The sequence below is a fragment of the Pan troglodytes genome, chromosome 18 (genome assembly GCF_028858775.2).
Source record: "Pan troglodytes isolate AG18354 chromosome 18, NHGRI_mPanTro3-v2.0_pri, whole genome shotgun sequence".
Taxonomy (NCBI): Eukaryota; Metazoa; Chordata; class Mammalia; order Primates; family Hominidae; genus Pan; species Pan troglodytes.
Window position 1 is genome coordinate 85872999 of NC_072416.2, and position 16205 is coordinate 85889203.

General features: G+C 58.8%; 3 protein-coding genes and 1 pseudogene across 28 annotated transcripts in view; 1 reads left to right on the forward strand and 3 right to left on the reverse strand.

Annotated features, from left to right (window-relative positions):
• Window positions 1-4468, forward strand: part of JPH3 (junctophilin 3) — a 102735-nt gene extending 98267 nt beyond the window's left edge. The window contains exons 5-6 of one of the 2 annotated variants that reach the window (XM_063797927.1): window positions 2881-3103; window positions 4148-4468. In XM_063797927.1, the coding sequence (XP_063653997.1) occupies window positions 2881-2961 (81 nt within the window). In that variant the 3' untranslated portion in view covers window positions 2962-3103; window positions 4148-4468. Of the gene's footprint in view, window positions 1-2880 lie in introns of both variants that reach the window. The other variant, XM_009431397.4, reaches the window with a different exon arrangement.
• On the reverse strand, window positions 1444-2584 carry LOC134808834 (uncharacterized; annotated as a pseudogene).
• LOC107972326 (uncharacterized) lies at window positions 4454-9723 on the reverse strand. The gene is given in 4 exon segments (XM_054668273.2): window positions 4454-7477; window positions 7998-8232; window positions 8235-9014; window positions 9595-9723. Coding segments are annotated over 3 exon segments (1059 nt in total). The 3' UTR covers window positions 4454-7477; window positions 7998-8082.
• KLHDC4 (kelch domain containing 4) overlaps window positions 9450-16205 on the reverse strand; it is a 76806-nt gene continuing 70050 nt past the window's right edge. For 13 of the 25 annotated variants that reach the window (XM_063797929.1, XM_063797942.1, XM_063797930.1 and 10 more), the window contains 3 exons: window positions 15319-15721; window positions 14404-14520; window positions 13866-14129 (listed from right to left, as the gene is read on the reverse strand). In XM_063797929.1, the coding sequence (XP_063653999.1) occupies window positions 14405-14520; window positions 15319-15721 (519 nt within the window). In that variant the 3' untranslated portion in view covers window positions 13866-14129; window position 14404. Of the gene's footprint in view, window positions 9828-13865; window positions 14130-14403; window positions 14521-15318; window positions 15722-16205 lie in introns of those variants that run through there. The other 12 variants (XM_063797937.1, XM_063797934.1, XM_009431399.5 and 9 more) reach the window with 3 other exon arrangements.

Sequence of the window (16205 nt, forward strand, 5' to 3'; positions counted from 1 at the left end):
TGTCTCTAGAGCCTGAGAGCTCCAATCCCCAGTGTGAGGAGAGGCGCTCGGGCCTGGGAGCTGATGCCCAGCATACAGTCGGGGGTGCCCCTGCCAGGTGTGGTGCAGAGCACGGCAGGGGTGTGTGAGACCTGAGGATAGCGTCTGGATGTTTCTCTCACGTTAACGGGAATGAGATAGGCTCATTGGCTGCTCATCCCCAAATCCAAATGGAAAACCGCCATTCGGGCCAGGCAGAGGCAAGTACTGCCACCCGCTGCCGTGTTGAGCCCACCATGCCGAGTGGTGTTGGCAGGGGCCTCCCGAGGAAGCTGTGCCAACGCAGGAGTGGTCAGAGCCTGTCCAGGCCACAGATGGGGCTACGATGAGCACTGCTGCCCAGGGCATGTTGGGGGCAGCTCCTGGAGACCACAGGGAGGGGAGGTGGGCACCCAGGTGTGGGCAGAACTGGACCAGGAGGAGGAGGGGCAGCAGCTTGCTCAAGGCATAGGGCCTCAGCCACAGGGTGGAAGGCTGGGAAGGGGCGAGGGTGTGATGGGTTCTGAGTGCCCCATGCAATGGCTGTTTTGGGCCACATGCTCAAGCAGGCACCCAGGGAAGACCAGCCTAGGTGCTGGGATCAGGCCCTTCAACATCAGCTACGATGTTGCTTCATCAGGAGCACAGCCTGGGGAAAGAATGAAACTGACCCAGGAGACAAAAGGGTCCCCGGGCCAGACGGTCAAGCAGGAGGCTGCTTCTCTGCCGCGGGATGTGGCATCCAGGCTAGGCAAGGGAACGGCAGGCTGCCATCCCCAGAGGGAGTTCTCCGGGCAAGGCTGTGACCCCACTGGGGCTCTGAGTTTGCATCCTTCCTGTGTGGCAAGAGCAGAGCCGGCCACTGCCAGCCCACAGCTCCCACGGTGCGGCCCTGGAGAGCTGACTTCACGCGGGATGTCTGCTGTTCCTTGCGTAGCTTTAGCTTTACTGAGAGAGAAAGCGTGTACTGTTCACTTCAGGTGGCCACAGTGTACAAGTCAGGGATTTTAGTGTATTCCCAGTTGCACAGCCATCACCCCCAATTCTATCTAGATCAGCTCCATCACCTTAAACCTCAGGGCCATTGAGCAGGCACTTGCTGTCCCCTCCTCCCCCAGCTCCCGGACTCTTGCTTTCTGCCTGGTGCCCAGCTTCTCACGCAGCATGCACTGCTCCTGCACTTTCTCCGTGGCATCCGCGGTTGCACGGCCCATGTCTTCCCGGCTGTGTGTTCATCCTCCACTGGACAGCTGGCTCTGCTTCCACTCCGTGGCTGTTGTGAATCCTGCTGCCGGGAGTGTGTGCACACACAAGGTTTTGAGTGGAGGCTTGACTTTGCCCTCTTAGATTTAGGCCTGGGAGTGGAACTGCTGGGTCTCCGGTGTTCTCATCAATTCTCTTCCAGTCTCTGGGAGAGGAGCCAGCAGCAGCTGCTTCCTTGTGGGTGGGGGGAAGGGGGAGGTGCGTTGTTCGGGCTCCACTCCTTAATGCAGGCCTGAGCAGCCCTCACCTGGTGCCACATGAGCTACTCAGTCTGTAACAGACCACCCCATCATGTCTTTGAAATTTGACCAGAGGCCAGACTTGGGGGCTTAAAGGACTCCATGGAAAACCAGTCTATTAACAGGGAGGGGGAGGAGAGTAGCCATCCCTGAGGAATGTGCATCCTGGGACGACCTTCAGGACAAGCCCTGGTCCATCGGTGTCGCACAGCAGCAGGATGTCAGCGTGGTAGGAAGTGGGGGGCTCCGGGGGCTCTGAGCAGCTCCTTCCCCCAGTGGGGTCCACATCTCCTTCCAGGTGGCTGTGAGATGCAGGGCGTGGTGGGGGTGGGGAGAGGCAGGGGCAAGTGTCCTCTGGATGCAGACTGTGGGCAAGACTGGAGTGGGTGTCCCAGCCATTCCTGGGCTGGGGCCACCGTCCAGGAGGCGTCCATTCCCTGTGCAGCAGGTACTGTATCTGTAGGGCAGCACCCACCCCTGCCGTCCTGGGAGCTTCCCAGAGGGGCCACGCTCCCTCTCACCCTTGCCTGGTGTGAGCAGAACACAGCAGAGTGCAGGAGTGCAGGAATCACTGCAGAAGGGCGCCCCCGGAAGAGGCTCTGTTGTGAGACGTGTCCTACCTGGCCCCGGCAAGCACAGGGAAGGTGGCAGCTTGGTCTGAGTGCCCGGGCTGTGTGGCTGAAGGGGGAGTCTAGCACTTGGGGCTCCGGCGGAGGCTGAGGACTTGTGAGCCACTTCAGGGAGGTGGTGGCAGCAGCACTCAGGACCGTAACCTAAATCCAAGGCAGCTCGCAATTGGACACAGTCCTCCAGAGCCAGTTGGCGTGAGGGGTTTGTTGAGGAAGGTGTGGTGAGAGGGGGTTTTGTTGAGGACACTGTGCTCATGGACTTTGGGAGTCCTCTGAGTTCCAGGGCCTCTCTGCTGGGCCGCATCTGACACTGGCCATGGCAGCCATGCGGGCACTTCTGAGATTCTGAGGTCCCAGTTCCACAGGGCAGGAGAAACCTGCTGACTGGCACAAAGGCCGCACGCACCGAGACGTTTGCTTGCAGGGAGGCCTGGGTGGTTCTCTCCAAGGGGACCCTGGGAGAGCTGGTACTCAGGGTCTCGGGGCCACAAGGGAATTCCAAGACTAGCAACCTCAGACTTACAGGCAGTTGGGGCTTCTCTCCCCCGTCTGGACTTCACGGAGCTCAGGTTCTGGTGGGCCTTTGGTGTCCGAGCGTTTCTAACATCCTCCCGTACACTTCCACCCCCGAGGGTCTGCTAGCTTGGTGAAAAGACGTGGGTGGGAGGCGTGGTGGCCCAGGCAGAGCCCCCCGCGGCTGTCGCTCACCTCTTCCCCTCGCTCTCTTCCAGGGCTCAGCGCCTATCCTGGTGGTCATGGTGATCTTGCTCAACATCGGAGTCGCCATTCTGTTTATTAACTTTTTCATCTGATGAGATGTCGCGGTAGCGAAAATAGAGAAAGGGTAGAAAAAAGGGACATTAAAATTAAAAGCAAAACCACAAGAAGGGAAAGACCGCAACTCGGACAGCCCAGCGACTACCAAGTCCTCTCACAGAAGAACCACACGATTGGGTATCACTCACAGTTTGCCTTTTTTTCTGGGTAATGTTTTTTGGATTTTAGCCAAAATTCTTTGCTTGTATAACACTCTGCTGTGTGGCATGGCAGAAGGCGGCCAGCACGCAGCCCCTCCAGCTCCACGTGGAGACAGAAGGGATCCCGGCACATCAGTGGTAACAGCGGACGTTGTCCTCGTGGTCACACGTCCCGTCTTGGGTGTGGATGGAGGGCAGCCCGGGGCGGAGCCTCAGCCCCATGACCCGCGCCCCCTGAGCAGCAGGGCTGACTCCCGTCGACACGAGCTTAGAAAGTGGATTCACTGCTTTCTCTGTCTAGAACAGACGGGTGACAAGTATGGGCGGGAGGCATGGGGCAGGGTGGCCCACCCCAGTGGGCAGTAGCCTGGCCTTTTTCTGTGTGAGATCTGTGCTGCACACCTGAGGGAGGGGGAGGGATCGGCCACCTCCTCCCTGTAAGATGGATGCAGGTCCTTCCCTCTTCTCGGCACTGCCCCCGGCCTTCCATGAGAAGCCGACTCCCCACACCGAGTTTTAAAGCAAAGCCTTTTTCTTCTGCTGCCCACTCACTGTGGGTCCCATTTGGCTGTTTCCCCCACCAGACCCCAGGGAAGCCGGGGCCCACTCCGATCCGCCTGGGCTCAGCTAAGCACGGAAGCCAAGAGGGCTGTGCCGTGGAGCTGGCCTCGCGCCGGGGCTCTGGGTGTGTGTGCTTGGCGTGCAGGGTGGACGCGTGGGCTTCCGTGTCCCCAGCAGTGAGGGCCCTAGAGGACGCCTTCTCCCATGGTTACTGACCTCCACGGGTTTTCACATCTTTGTACTGTGCCTGCCTCAACTTCCCCTAACAGATATGCATATTCCTTCCAGATGCCTCAGTGCTACACCAGAGTGGGCCTGGTCCCAGGACAGGAATGCGGTTCAAACCCAGTGGCTTGAAACTTCCTGAGAAATTGTAGCATATCCAACCCCCTGAAATGTACAATGTAACTTGTTCAGTCCAACAAAAACAGGTTCCTTATGTTTCTGCCTTCTCCACCAGGGTCGCTCCATCACCCAAACAAAAGAACAAGGTTTGCCAGGATGTCCGAGTGCCCCCTGGCCCTGGCTCTCGTGTGCATGGACGTGCCTGAGGGGTCCGGGCACGGCCATACGCAGGACCCCTGTGCCCGGGGAGGCGCTGCAGGGATTCCCCATCCGGTCGTCTTGGGGCCAGCCCATCTTATGGACTCTGCCTTGCTTTGCTTATGTTTAGCTGTTTCTCTGCTACCTTTCGAGCAGACTTCTTTACTACACTGCACTGGATTGCTATATTTTTAACCAGAAATAAACTAAAGATTAGAGCATGTTCCAGTTAAATTCAGTTTTATTGTTTTCCGTTGTATGTTCACTCCCTGTTCCTTCTCGCCGCCTGGTCTGGTGGGGGCATAGGAGAGGGAGGGAGGACTGAAGGTCATACATTTCTGATAATGTCGCTTTCTAAAGGGCTGTGACATCTTTTTGTACATCTTTTCCATTTTTTAGTATCAAGGGGTTGCTGCAGACCAGAAGTGAACCAAATAAAGACTCCTGCTCTTTGCAGCTCTCAGAAAGATCACAGCTGCTTTTGTACATTCCAGTAACTGCATGACACAAAACGGTACCTGTGAGCAGGAGACACATTCACACCATGAGACATGCACGGAGGCAGGTGTCCCTGAGCGAAGTCGTGCAGAGATCTAGGCCTAGGGGCCGTCAGCTCCTGCCCCAACACAACCTAGAAAACCAAGCCGAGAACAGCCCCTTGCCTTCCAGCAGCGAGGGCAGAGGGCAAAGCCACTTCCCTGTGAATTCCAGGAGGATTCAACCAAGGCTAAAATGCCCCGGGTCTGAGAGAATCGAATCTTTAATTGGTTTCCACATGGGGTGATTAAGGAGAAGGCTGCTTCCCGCCTGTCCGGAGCCTCGGCCTTCCCTGACAGGCACGCAGTCCCTCTGCCCAGGCCCAGGGGACCTGCTTCCCTCCACACAGTCGGGCAGGGCAGGACAGCATGTGCCCAGCTGGCTGCTGCTGCATGGAGAATTTGATGAGTTTTCATTAACCCGAGAGCAGCCTGGTGAGAGCCATTTTCCGCCCCAATAGCTTCTTCATGTTTCACCTGTGCACCCGAGGCCAGGAGGAAGTGGTGACATCCCCTCCAGACAGCAGCGCGGTCTGCGGGGGGTGGGTGTGGACAGCCCATGGGCCAGGCTGGCGTCTCCCCATCCTTACAAGCCTGCAGACAGGCCCACCTCTGGCCCAGGAACAGATGAGCCCCGCCCTGGAAGAGCTGGAGAACACCCTCTGCCCCGGGGCCTCTAGTGAAACTGTCTGTGCCCACGGCTGGCCTGTTTTACTTACCAGCCTCTGCACACTGGATGGACTGGTACTTTCTGAAGTTCAGTAGCACACAGAATGTGCCTGGATAATTTCGGGAACCTGAAACAGTCTCTTTATCCATTCTTTTGGATCTAGAACCATTAGCTCACAGGATTCCCAAAGATACAGATCAGGCATGCAATGCCTGAGCCGAGCTAACTGACAAGACAGTGGTGATGTAGAAAAGCAGGGCAGGGCCGGGCGCTGTGGCTCATGCCTGTAATCCCAGCACTTTGGGAGGCCAAGGCAGGTGGATCACCTGAGGTCAAGAGTTCGAGGCCAGCCTGACCAACATAGTGAAACCCCATCTCTACTAAAAAAAAAATACAAAAATTAGCCAGCCGTGGTGGCAGGTGCCTGTAATCCCAGCTACTGAGGAGGCTGAGGCAGGAGAATTGCTTGAACCTGGGAGGCAGAGGTTGCAGTGAGCCGAGATCGTGCCACTGCACTCCAGCCTGGATGACAGAGTGAGTCTGTCTCAAAAACAAGAAACACACTGTAGAAAGACGGGCCCTCCCCTGCATGCACTCAACTCGCTCCCCTGTAAGGCCCCAAGCCAGGCCATGGGCCAGCGGTCCACGGGACGTCCATACTCCAGGCTCTAACCATGCCCCTGACTCTAACCACACTTGCTCCTTTTCACTTTTAGAAGCACATGGCCACCCCGTCTCACTGAGGGCCATCAGTCACCCCCAAGGCACTGCAGACCTAAAGTGTGGAGAACTTGAGGGAAATGAAATGTTTTTCATACTTTTGCAGTTCAGGTTCTTGGTTGTCCTTTACTCCTTCCCCGGGAAATTTTATCGACAGCTGGACCCGTCGGACTGAAGAGACCCTGAGGCCTGTGGTGGTCCCCAAGCTGCTGGCGCTCCTGGGCCGTGTGCGGGCAGCAACTCCCCTCACAGTCTTCATGGGACAGTGTGGATTTCACCTCATACGTGCGACAGACGCTCTGCAGGAGACAGCGGAAGGACCTTCTCCCTCCTCTAGGTCACGCTTAGTTTCTCTGACTCTTCGGAAGTTTGATCTGACTGTTCTTGCCTTTGGTCTTGGAAACTTGACATCAAGGTGCCCATTAGATTTTCGGTCGTCGCCTTCCATAGCTGCAGGTGCTGTGACTGTTTCTGCCTTCAGCCGGCCGACGGCACCGGGCGCAGCAAGCTTCAGGACATCATGATGCCGCCCACCTGCAGTGCCTTTAACCTCGCCCGGGCCAGGGTCTGCCTCCAGCCCAGGACCAAGACCCCGATGCCAGATAAGGCGGAGGGAGGAGGGCAGAGAGTAGAGGGAGGAGGGAGGAAAGAGGGTGGAGGGAGGAGGGCAGAAGAAGAGGGCAGAGGGAAGAGGGTAAAAGGAAGAGGGTGGAGGGAGGAAAGAAGAGGTGGAGGGAGGAAACAGGGTGGAGGGAGGAGGGAGAATGTTGGAGGGCAGAGGGAGGAGGTTGGAGGGCGGAGGGAGGAGGTTGGAGGGCGGAGGGAAGAGGTTGGAGGGCAGAGGGAGGAGGTTGGAGGGCAGAGGGGATTGGAGGGTGAAGGGAGGAGGTTGGAGGGCGGAGGGAGGAGGTTGGAGAGCGGAGGGAGGAGGTTGGAGGGCAGAGGGAGGAGGTTGGAGGGCAGAGGGAGGAGGTTGCAGGGCGGAGAGAGGAGATTGGAGGGTGGAGGGAGGAGGTTGGAAGGCGGAGGGGAGGAGGTTGGAGGGCAGAGGGAGGAGGTTGGAGGGTGGAGGGAGGAGGTTGGAGGGCAGAGGGAGGAGGTTGGAGGGCGGAGGGGATTGGAGGGTGAAGGGAGGAGGTTGGAGGGCGGAGGGGAGGAGGTTGGAGGGCGGAGGGAGGAGGTTGGAGGGCGTAAACAGTCAGTCAACTCAGGCACCTGGTTGGCTTCTCTCGCGCCCAGGCCGCGTGTCAGGTGAGGCAGTCGGTACGCAGAAACTGAGGAAGCGACTGTCCCCAGGTGCCAAGGAGATTGCCGGCTCAGCCTTCAAAACAAGCAAGGAAAAGTGCAGCTGCATTTGTTGAAAAAAAGCCAGGCTGTATTTTCACCATGTGCCCCCTGCCTTGAAAATGAACTACGGAACGCACAGCGGGTGGGGGGTGGGTGCTGGAAAGGGACAGAACAAGGGTCCGTGGCAACCACAAAGCACCTGCAGGCCAGCGCTTCCTGATGAGCAGAGACAGGGGCTGGCACCTGGCGCTGGCTGCAGACAGGCAGTCAACGCCACCAAAGCAGAGGACCTCAGCCACCCAGGTTAGCAAGAGGGTAGTAGGGCGCTCAGGAACAGGTGAAGCCATACTGTGGAGAGAAGCTGAATGCTCCTCCCAAGCTTCAGCCCACCCATTAGGAACAAATGCTCTTTAAGTCTGTTTCTTCATGAAACCCAAAGTGGAAGTGCCTGAGCTGTGAATGCGGCCACAGCGTTCATGCCAGCTTGTTCCCAAGCCTAGGAGAAGCAAGCAGCCCCGTGACGGGCACAGGCCACAGTGTGGGCGTGAGCTCACCCCATGTGTATCCGGGTGCTGGGCCCAGGCCGCTGGGTTTCTGGGGTCGGCAGAGTGGGCCAGGCAACAACCTCACATGCCTACCTCACTGCCACTCGTCCGCCTCGTCCACTCCTGGCATTTGGGATAAACATCCTGTGTCAGACACACCCTTCTCGTGCGCCCACGCCACCTGCTCAGGCCTATGCCGCCCGCCCGTCCTCCCAAGCATGTACACCCGTCCGCCATCCTTCCCCCCTGTCTGTGCCCCATGGGACAGAGGCCTCCAGCTGCACCACCACTGCTCGTTAACAGCTGCCATCCACACCGAGGAAGCCTCTTCCAGCCCAGGGAGTGGAGGATGGGGCTCTGCTGTGCACGTGCTCCCTCGGGCCCTCCCAGCAGTGGTGGATGGGGCTCTGCTCTGTCCTTCTTGGTCATCTTCCTGGGCCTGCAACAAAGCTCAGCCCAGCAGCCAGGCAGCTCCTTACAGAGGCTAATGCCGGGTCTGCTCCCTGGTGACCCCAGGCTGCTGTGAGAACTTGTGACCCCCAAGATCAAAACAGCCTTCGGGTCCCAGAGCTTCCCGCATGATCGTGTGTGGAACAGACCGGGAGATTCCAGCAGATATGGCTTCAACGTTGACCACCAACCTTGACAACCCAAGGGCTGCCTCCCCTGACCATGACAGCCAACTCCTCCTCCACAGTGGCTCTGCCAGGCGCCGAGTCCATAAAGGGCAGCCACTGTTTGGAAAGGAGGGCCGGTCTGCCGGGGGCTCCCAGGCCCTGGGGTCAGGCTGAGAGAGGAAGATGGGTGTGAGGGTGCAGGGGCAGGGGGGCGGGCCCTGCAGGGCAGTGCCTGACCCGTCCTGCACCCCCAGCCTGGGAACCCCCGGCTTTCTCGCTTGGGCCTCTGGGGAGCCCGCGTCCCCAAGTGTGGCCACATCAGAGCACACTTCTCCAGCAGCAACTTCCCAGGCACGTCCGTGGCCTCCTCGGGGGCAGGCACCCCCTCCTGGACGCTGAGCTGACCTCTCTAGCAGGACTCTGCTCATCTGCACCATTTGCCATTTCCACAGAAACCCTGTCCCCAGAGCCCGGCGGAGAAAAAAACCACAGGGGCCTCTCTGCTCAGGGGAGCCACGCGGAAGAGGCACCCTCGCTCCAGCTGCCAAAGCAACTGAGCCTGCTGCAAACATCTCTGTGAACTCGGAAAGAAAACAGTGTTAACCTGTGTTTCCTTCCAAGTCGGCCCTGGCCCATGTGAACTGCTTGCTAATACTGTGTACAATCATGCCGTGCAATGACAGAGAGAACTTTTCTTATTGATGAAGTGGTTTAAAAAGTTACCCTGAGCCTTTTTTCTTTGCTTTTAAGCTGGAAAGATAGCTTGATTACTTATGAAATGAAAAAAAGTTTTCCTAAATGAAACAGTTTAAATCATACTGTTACAAAAACAACACTGTCAAGATTAAAAAGAAATTCTGCTCCTTTTAGTAATAAACAATGTCGTGTGACACTTTGGAACGCTTCTCTCATTACAAACCAGCGTCTTTACTGAAGGTCCTTCCGCTGCAGAGCTGCGCAATGGATGTGTGGACAGAGCTAGTTGGCACGTGGAGGCTCTCCTGGTTTCCGAACAGGAAACGTGCTGTGAGCAGGAATTGCGAGCAAGTTCCGTGGCGTCCCCGGGTCAGCGCGCACGGGGTCCTGTCTCGCTGGCTCACCACTGGTGGCCAGGGCATGTCTCCCCCAGCCCTGAGTCTCCGCAGTGGTGACCAGGGCATGTCTCCCCCAGCCCTGAGTCTCCCGGCAGTGGAGGCAGCGTGGGCACAGGGTTTGTCACAGCCTGTAAGTGAATGGAGGACACAAAAATAACCAGAGAGGCAGGCTCTGCCCTCCGGGAGCACACAGGCGGTTTTTAAAATGTGTGCGTTCATGTAATTAAACGTCTCCCTTTGTTTCTGAGGGAGTGGTTACTCAATTTCTTCCCAGCCAGAGCTTTGTAAACCTGCGCTTCTCACCCCTCAGTGAAGCCTGAGTCCAGCCTCTAAAGGTGGGTCCCCTGGGTGGGCTGCAGCCAGTGGGGGCTTGGAAGGGCTCTGAAGGTTGAGACAAGGAAAACGGGCGTGAGCTGGACTCGGGGAAGCCGGATCACCGTGGTACCTGCACTGTGGCCCTTGGCCATGACAGTGTGTCAGCTTCCGGCAGGGACTGCTTGTGTGCCTCGGGACACCAGTGACCAGGTGTGGCTAGGCCCCAGATGGCACTGCTGCAGCTCTCTCGTGAAAGAGTAATGGAGGTGACTGCAACCTGCGCCAGGAGCCATCTGGGCTATGAAAACGAGACTGGCCTCCAGCGCCCCCGGCCTCCACACAACACTCTTACACTGCCCAGGAGAGCAGCGGTCACTAGCAAGTTCCTTCCATGCACAAAGGCAGGCAGACTGAGGCCGTGATCACAGCTAGAGCTCGGCTCCTTTTCCTTCCGGGCTGGGGAACCACCATCCCCCGCTCCTTCTGGAGGAAGGCAGACTCTTCTCTGATGGAAACCATCAAGCACACGGCGCCACCTCCTCACTCCAACACCCGAGTGCCACGTCCAGCGCGGGGTCTCGCCTCGTCACCTGAACGACACGTGGAAGGAGGCGCCTGTGGAGAGCCCTGGGGAGGGTCCTGAACGTCACGGGGAAGGAGGCGCCTGGGGAGGGCCCTGGGGAGGGTCTTGAATGTCACGGGGAAGGAGGCGCCTGGGGAGGGCCCTGGGGAGGGTCCTGGGGAGGGTCCTGAACGTGACAGGGAAGGAGGCGCCTGGGGAGGGTCCTGGGGAGGGTCTCTCTCACCAACGGGCATCTTGGTATTTGGTCCCCCAGTGACTTTGTCACCTAGCCAATGACATCCTGCTTGTACCAACTCAATTAAAAAAAAAAACCAGATGTCAAACTGCAATCAACACTGCTCTCATCTAAACACAAACACAAACCAACTGCCTAGCAAGGATTTCTAAGCTCAATGGGTGGTTCCCTTGATGTTCATTCCACCCAACACCCTCCCGACCCCAAACACGAAAAAAGCCACCACTCATGGCCAGTCCCTCCAATTCATCCTCACACAGAGCATGGCGCGCATGGGCGGCAGGGGGAGCAGGGAGAACAAGATGATTCATCCTTTAAAATCCCACAAAGCCCTGCGAGGAGGAGCTGTGGCCCTGCTGCCAAGTGGGCCGGCCAGAGTGCCTCCCCTGGTATGCCCGCCCACCCTGCAGTCAGGGGTCTGGGGGCCGTGTGGGAGGGCCGCAGCCGAGGGAAAGGCCTCCTAACAGCCAGCAGCTCACCACAGTGAGGAACTGGGCAAGAACGTGGCACCGAGTACGGCGTGTCCCAGCCGCGCCGCGCCAGCAGCTCCCGGGAGACAGAGGCCCTGGGCTTTCCTGCCGGCCGCTCACGCCCTACGGCGGCTGTCTGGCCACCAAGTAGTTCGGTAAACTGGGCCCCGGCAGACAGAGCAGACCACAGGCCCGTGGGGCAGGCAGAGCTCCGCCCAGGAATCCACCACCCTGTGTTGTGTTCCGCGTCTCCCACGGTTCCACACTGAAGGCGCCCTGTTTTAATCACGGCCGTGACAGCCACTCCATGCTGGGAGCTTGTCTATCTGATCCCCATTGGTTCTGATCAGCATCTTTCATTCAAACCAAATCTTTAGCAACAAAAGCAAAATGCTTTCTGTATAAGAAAGTGTACAAGAAGTTTCTTCCTCAGGGCTGCTGTCATCTTTCTTTCAACTGGGTTGATTCAAAAGTCTCTTTTTCCTTGGAATCCCATCTAATCAGTTACAAGCTCCTCTGAAAGAAAAACTGTCCCTCATAACAGACAACTACATTGAAGCCAACAAGATCTTTCCATTCCTTCCTCCAAGAGCAGGAGGGAAGAACCGGCCACACAATGGCGTCCATCTTCTGGACAGGGGCCAGAGCCGCAGAGCCGGGCAGGGCCTGGGTGGGGGCGGGGGCGGGGGCGCTGCTGCCTGCGCTCTGGCTTCTCAACCCTGTCCGAGCCTCTTCCAACCAGCTTAGCTGAGAGTGTGAGGAAAGGACCTTGACTGCCCAGCACTCAGACAAAGTGCCCAGACCGGCCGCCAAAGCCGGCGCAACGCAACACAAGCTGCAGCCCTGGGGTGGGGGGGGGGGGTCGGTGCAACACAAACACAAGCTGCAGCTCTCAGGGGGTTGGCACAAGGCAACACAACCTGCAGCCCGAGGGGAGGAGGGGTCGGCGGAACGCAAACACAAGCTGCAGCCCTCGGGGGGGTCAGCGCAATGCAAACACAAGCTGCAGCCCTCGAGGGGGTCGGTGGCGGGGAGGGGGGTGAGCTGGCACAACCCAAACACAAGCTGCAGCCCTCGGAGAGGGGGGAGTCGGCGCAATGCAAACACAAGCTGCAGCCCTTGGGGGGGTCGGCGTGGGGGGGGTTGGTCGGCACAACACAAGCTGCAGCCTCGGGGGGGGGGGGGTCGGCGGAGGGGGCCAGCACAACGCAAACACAAGCTGCAGCCCTCGAGGGGGGCGGCACCTGCAGCCTCACTCCTGTCCGCACTGCCACCCACATCCAGACGAACCAGACAGGTGTCCCCACCAGGGAAGAGGCAGTGCCCAGAGCCTTCCCCTTTCTGATCAGCATTCCCATCAAGTGTCAAGTGACAATGGAAGCCCGAAGTGAGGTCACACCCATGGCAGTGGGCGGGGCCCTTGGGGCCAGTTCAAGTGCCGCCCACCGAGGCCTCCTGAACATCCGGCTGCACCAGGGAGCTCAGCACGTGCCCTGCTGTGGAAGAGCTGGCCAAGTGCCCCTGAGATGATCCTGAGAGGCGACACTTCTCAAGCCATTGCCCCAAGGTGACCTGGGTTTTCCTGGGCCCACCTGGAGCCGTAAGGATGAAGAGGCCAAGGGAGCGGGGAGGTGCTCACAGGTGCTCGCCACCAAGTCAGCTTCTAGCCCTCTCCCAGCTGCGCTTCCACCCGCCCAACACCGGCTCCGCCAGGAGGGAAGTCTCCCCACCACCCTTGTTTTCAACTCCCAGATAAGAAATGGGACCACAGTGAATATGTCATCAGCCCCATTATAGAAAACTAAGGATCCTATATTCCCACTGTTCAAAATATTTAAGATACACAAAAACTGCACCAGGTGTGGTTTCAATGCTCAACTTTTGACCCCAATTATGCAAATCCAAATTGGCCTTCAGTCTTGGACTGGAGCAGGCCTAGGTTGGGAGTTAGCGCACCACAGCCTTCGGGGGCAAGGAAGCCGCGGCGCTGAAGCCAGGAGGAGCTGGATGGGGACACCTGGTGGCAGCCATGTGGGGACGCTGGGAGCCCTCGCCCTCCAGGCTCCCTTCCTGTCGCTTTGCAAATGCTAATCCTAAACCCTAAACCCGACTGGGACTGGGACAGGGATGGTCCCACCACAGCCTCCCAGAGACCACGCGGCGGCAGGGGGCTCCCAGGAGTGAGGCCGCTGCACATAAGGAGGCCCCACCACGAGACCCCCGTGTGCGGCCAGCCAGCGGTGCTTCACGTGAATGAGAACCGGGAAGGTGTGCACTGGCCCTGGGCTGCTTTTCAGTTTCAGGCATCAGAGGCTGATCCCAAATGTGAATATGGATGGGCATTCAGGGCCCTCTTCTGGTTTTGCAGAAGGAAAGGATCACAAAGCACAGCATATTCCGGGGTTTCGGGCGCAGAAACCTGCTTCTCGAGGGTCCTTCGTGTCCAAGGTTCCACCCTCCAGTGTGGGGTGGTCTCGCCCTAGGCCCAGCCCTGGCCCGGGGCAGAGGCCCCGGGAAGACTGCGGTGTGCCTAGGGCCGCACAGAAGACACCCTCCGCGGTGGTCTTGTTTCAAGTCCAATTTATTTCACACAACACACAGGCTGCTGAGGGAATCCACCTGCACTGCACTCAGTTGAACTTCCGGCCCAGCGCCGCGTCAGAGACTAAACCATGGGAGAAAGTTCACACCCTGGCCTGGGCCACCCACCTTCAGCTCTCTCCTGTGCGTCAGGGCGCACGCTGGCCCCAAGAGCTTCACTCAACACGGCTGGGTCCTGGGCAGACGTGGGCACAGCACTTGCCAGGCGCCCCTGGCAGGGGCTCTTCTGATGCGCAAGGAGGAAGGAATGAGAGAGAAACACACTCAGCCGAGGGGGAGGCCCGTGCAGGGGGCGTAGAGAGAACACCGGGTTTTCAGGGAAGACGTCATCAAAGAGCCCACAGGCACACGGCACTCATGAGCAAGCTGCCCAAGTTACTCCACACACCAACGTTTTTAAAAAATTTACAAAGCTGAATTCCAATAAGCATCCGATAAAGACGAAAAGCCTTTCACGAACACCCAGCAGCTGCGCCACCCGCCAGCCCGAGCCCGCTCACCTCAGTCCCCCGCGCCGCTCTCCTCTCCGCTGTCGTGGTCGTCGACCCCACCCTCGGCGCCCTCAACCTCCTCACTGTCCTCTTCCGAGTCCGTCTCCTCCAGCCACTCCTGAGTTTCTTCAAAAGCAGAATGAACACACATACACGTCAGCGCAGCTGAGGCAGGTGGGGGAGGCTGCGGGACGGTGGTGGCTATGTCCTGGGGGGATTCCGTGTACTTAAGAACCATAATGTGAAACCTAACTCCTCTTCCCCGACCCCCTTCAGATCCACAAAGGAAACAGACTGCGTTCCCCTGGGCTTCAGGACAGAGATCCGAGACGGCAAACATGCAAAAGCACCCCCGTAACGGAGCAGCTGGCCAACAGGGCCTCCTGCCACCCTCCACCCTGGCTCACGGTGTTCTCACAAAACAGCAAACATCCTGGGCCAATAGTTCACTACCTTTCCCTAGATTTGTGGATTTTGCTTTAGTCTCAGATCTTTAAAAACTGCATAGTGACTCGAGCCCAGCAGCAGTTGGGGTAAAGGGGACGTGTGACTACGGCAGCAGAGGGGCCCTGGGTCAGGCAGCAAGGCTGGAGGCTCAGATCCAGGGCCTCAGGGCCCGGCTCGGACGGCCATCCACAAACAAGCATGCTGTGGACGGAGCAGCAGATGCACCCGTGTCCTGTGCCGCCAGAGCCGCAGCTCCCGTCAGCACCCGGGACAAAGGACAGACGTGCCCAGGGTGGGCCCCCCTTTCCACAACAGGGTCCTGTTCTCCGTCAATCTGACCGTGGAGGCAGGAGCACAGGCGAGAAGTGTCGGCACAGGCCGCCTCTGGGCAGCTTGCAGGGCTTGCTTTCCAGGGACACGACACACGACCGTGGGCTCTCGCTCCCGGGCACGGAGGCACCAAGCTGCCTGGCTCACCTGGGTCCATCTCCACCAAGGCCTTCCACGCCTCCATCCTGTGCAGGTCCAGGCAGTGCAGGTCGCTGAGGGTGACCTGGCGGTCGCCGGCCTCAAACATGCCCCCATAGACGTAGAGCATCCCATGCTTCACAGCCAGCATGGCGTTGGAGCGTGGACACGGCCCAGGTGCGGGGCTGCCGGCCTCCTCAAGGCTGTCTTCGTCCTCAGACCGGGGCTGCCCCACCGAGCCTGGGGCGGTGAGCACCTGCTTAATGGTGACCACGGTGCCATCCTCGGCCACCACCTCCTTGACCACCTGCACAGGCCCCTGGGTGCCAGCTCCCCCACACGCTGGCTTGCTACCACCTTCGGGCTCCTCTTTTCTGCCCCGCCTGCGTTTCTTCTTTTCAGACTTGGGTCCCTATTAATAGACCGAGGAAGCAGAGAGCAGCAGCTTCAGCGAGGCAGGGGTCATTCCTGCTATGCCCACGAGGCCAGGCAAGGGTTTGCGGGGACCACCCACAAGCGTGGGGAGTGTGTGACCCAGGAAGGCGCCATCCCTGACTGCCCTGGGTGCAGGCACTGGGCTGCAGGAGCACGCTCCTGTCTCCCACTGGCCTCGCCGTTCACTCCTGGGCTGGGGCAGAAAACCCCCCACTGCGTGTCCTCACTGAGGGGCCGCTCCACACCTCCGCTGAGAGGTGGACAGGCCCACCAGACCCCACACACAGGGCACCAGCCCCACAGGCTCTGACGCTCACGCTGGGAAAACCCAATCACCCACAGTGCTGGCTCCCAGAAGGGCTGGGGAAGCCAGGCTGAGGGGCTTCCTCCCCTTTCCCAAGCAAGACAGACAGTCAGGCCCACAAGCCCAGCTCATTTACTACAAACGGCGAGCCAGAGAG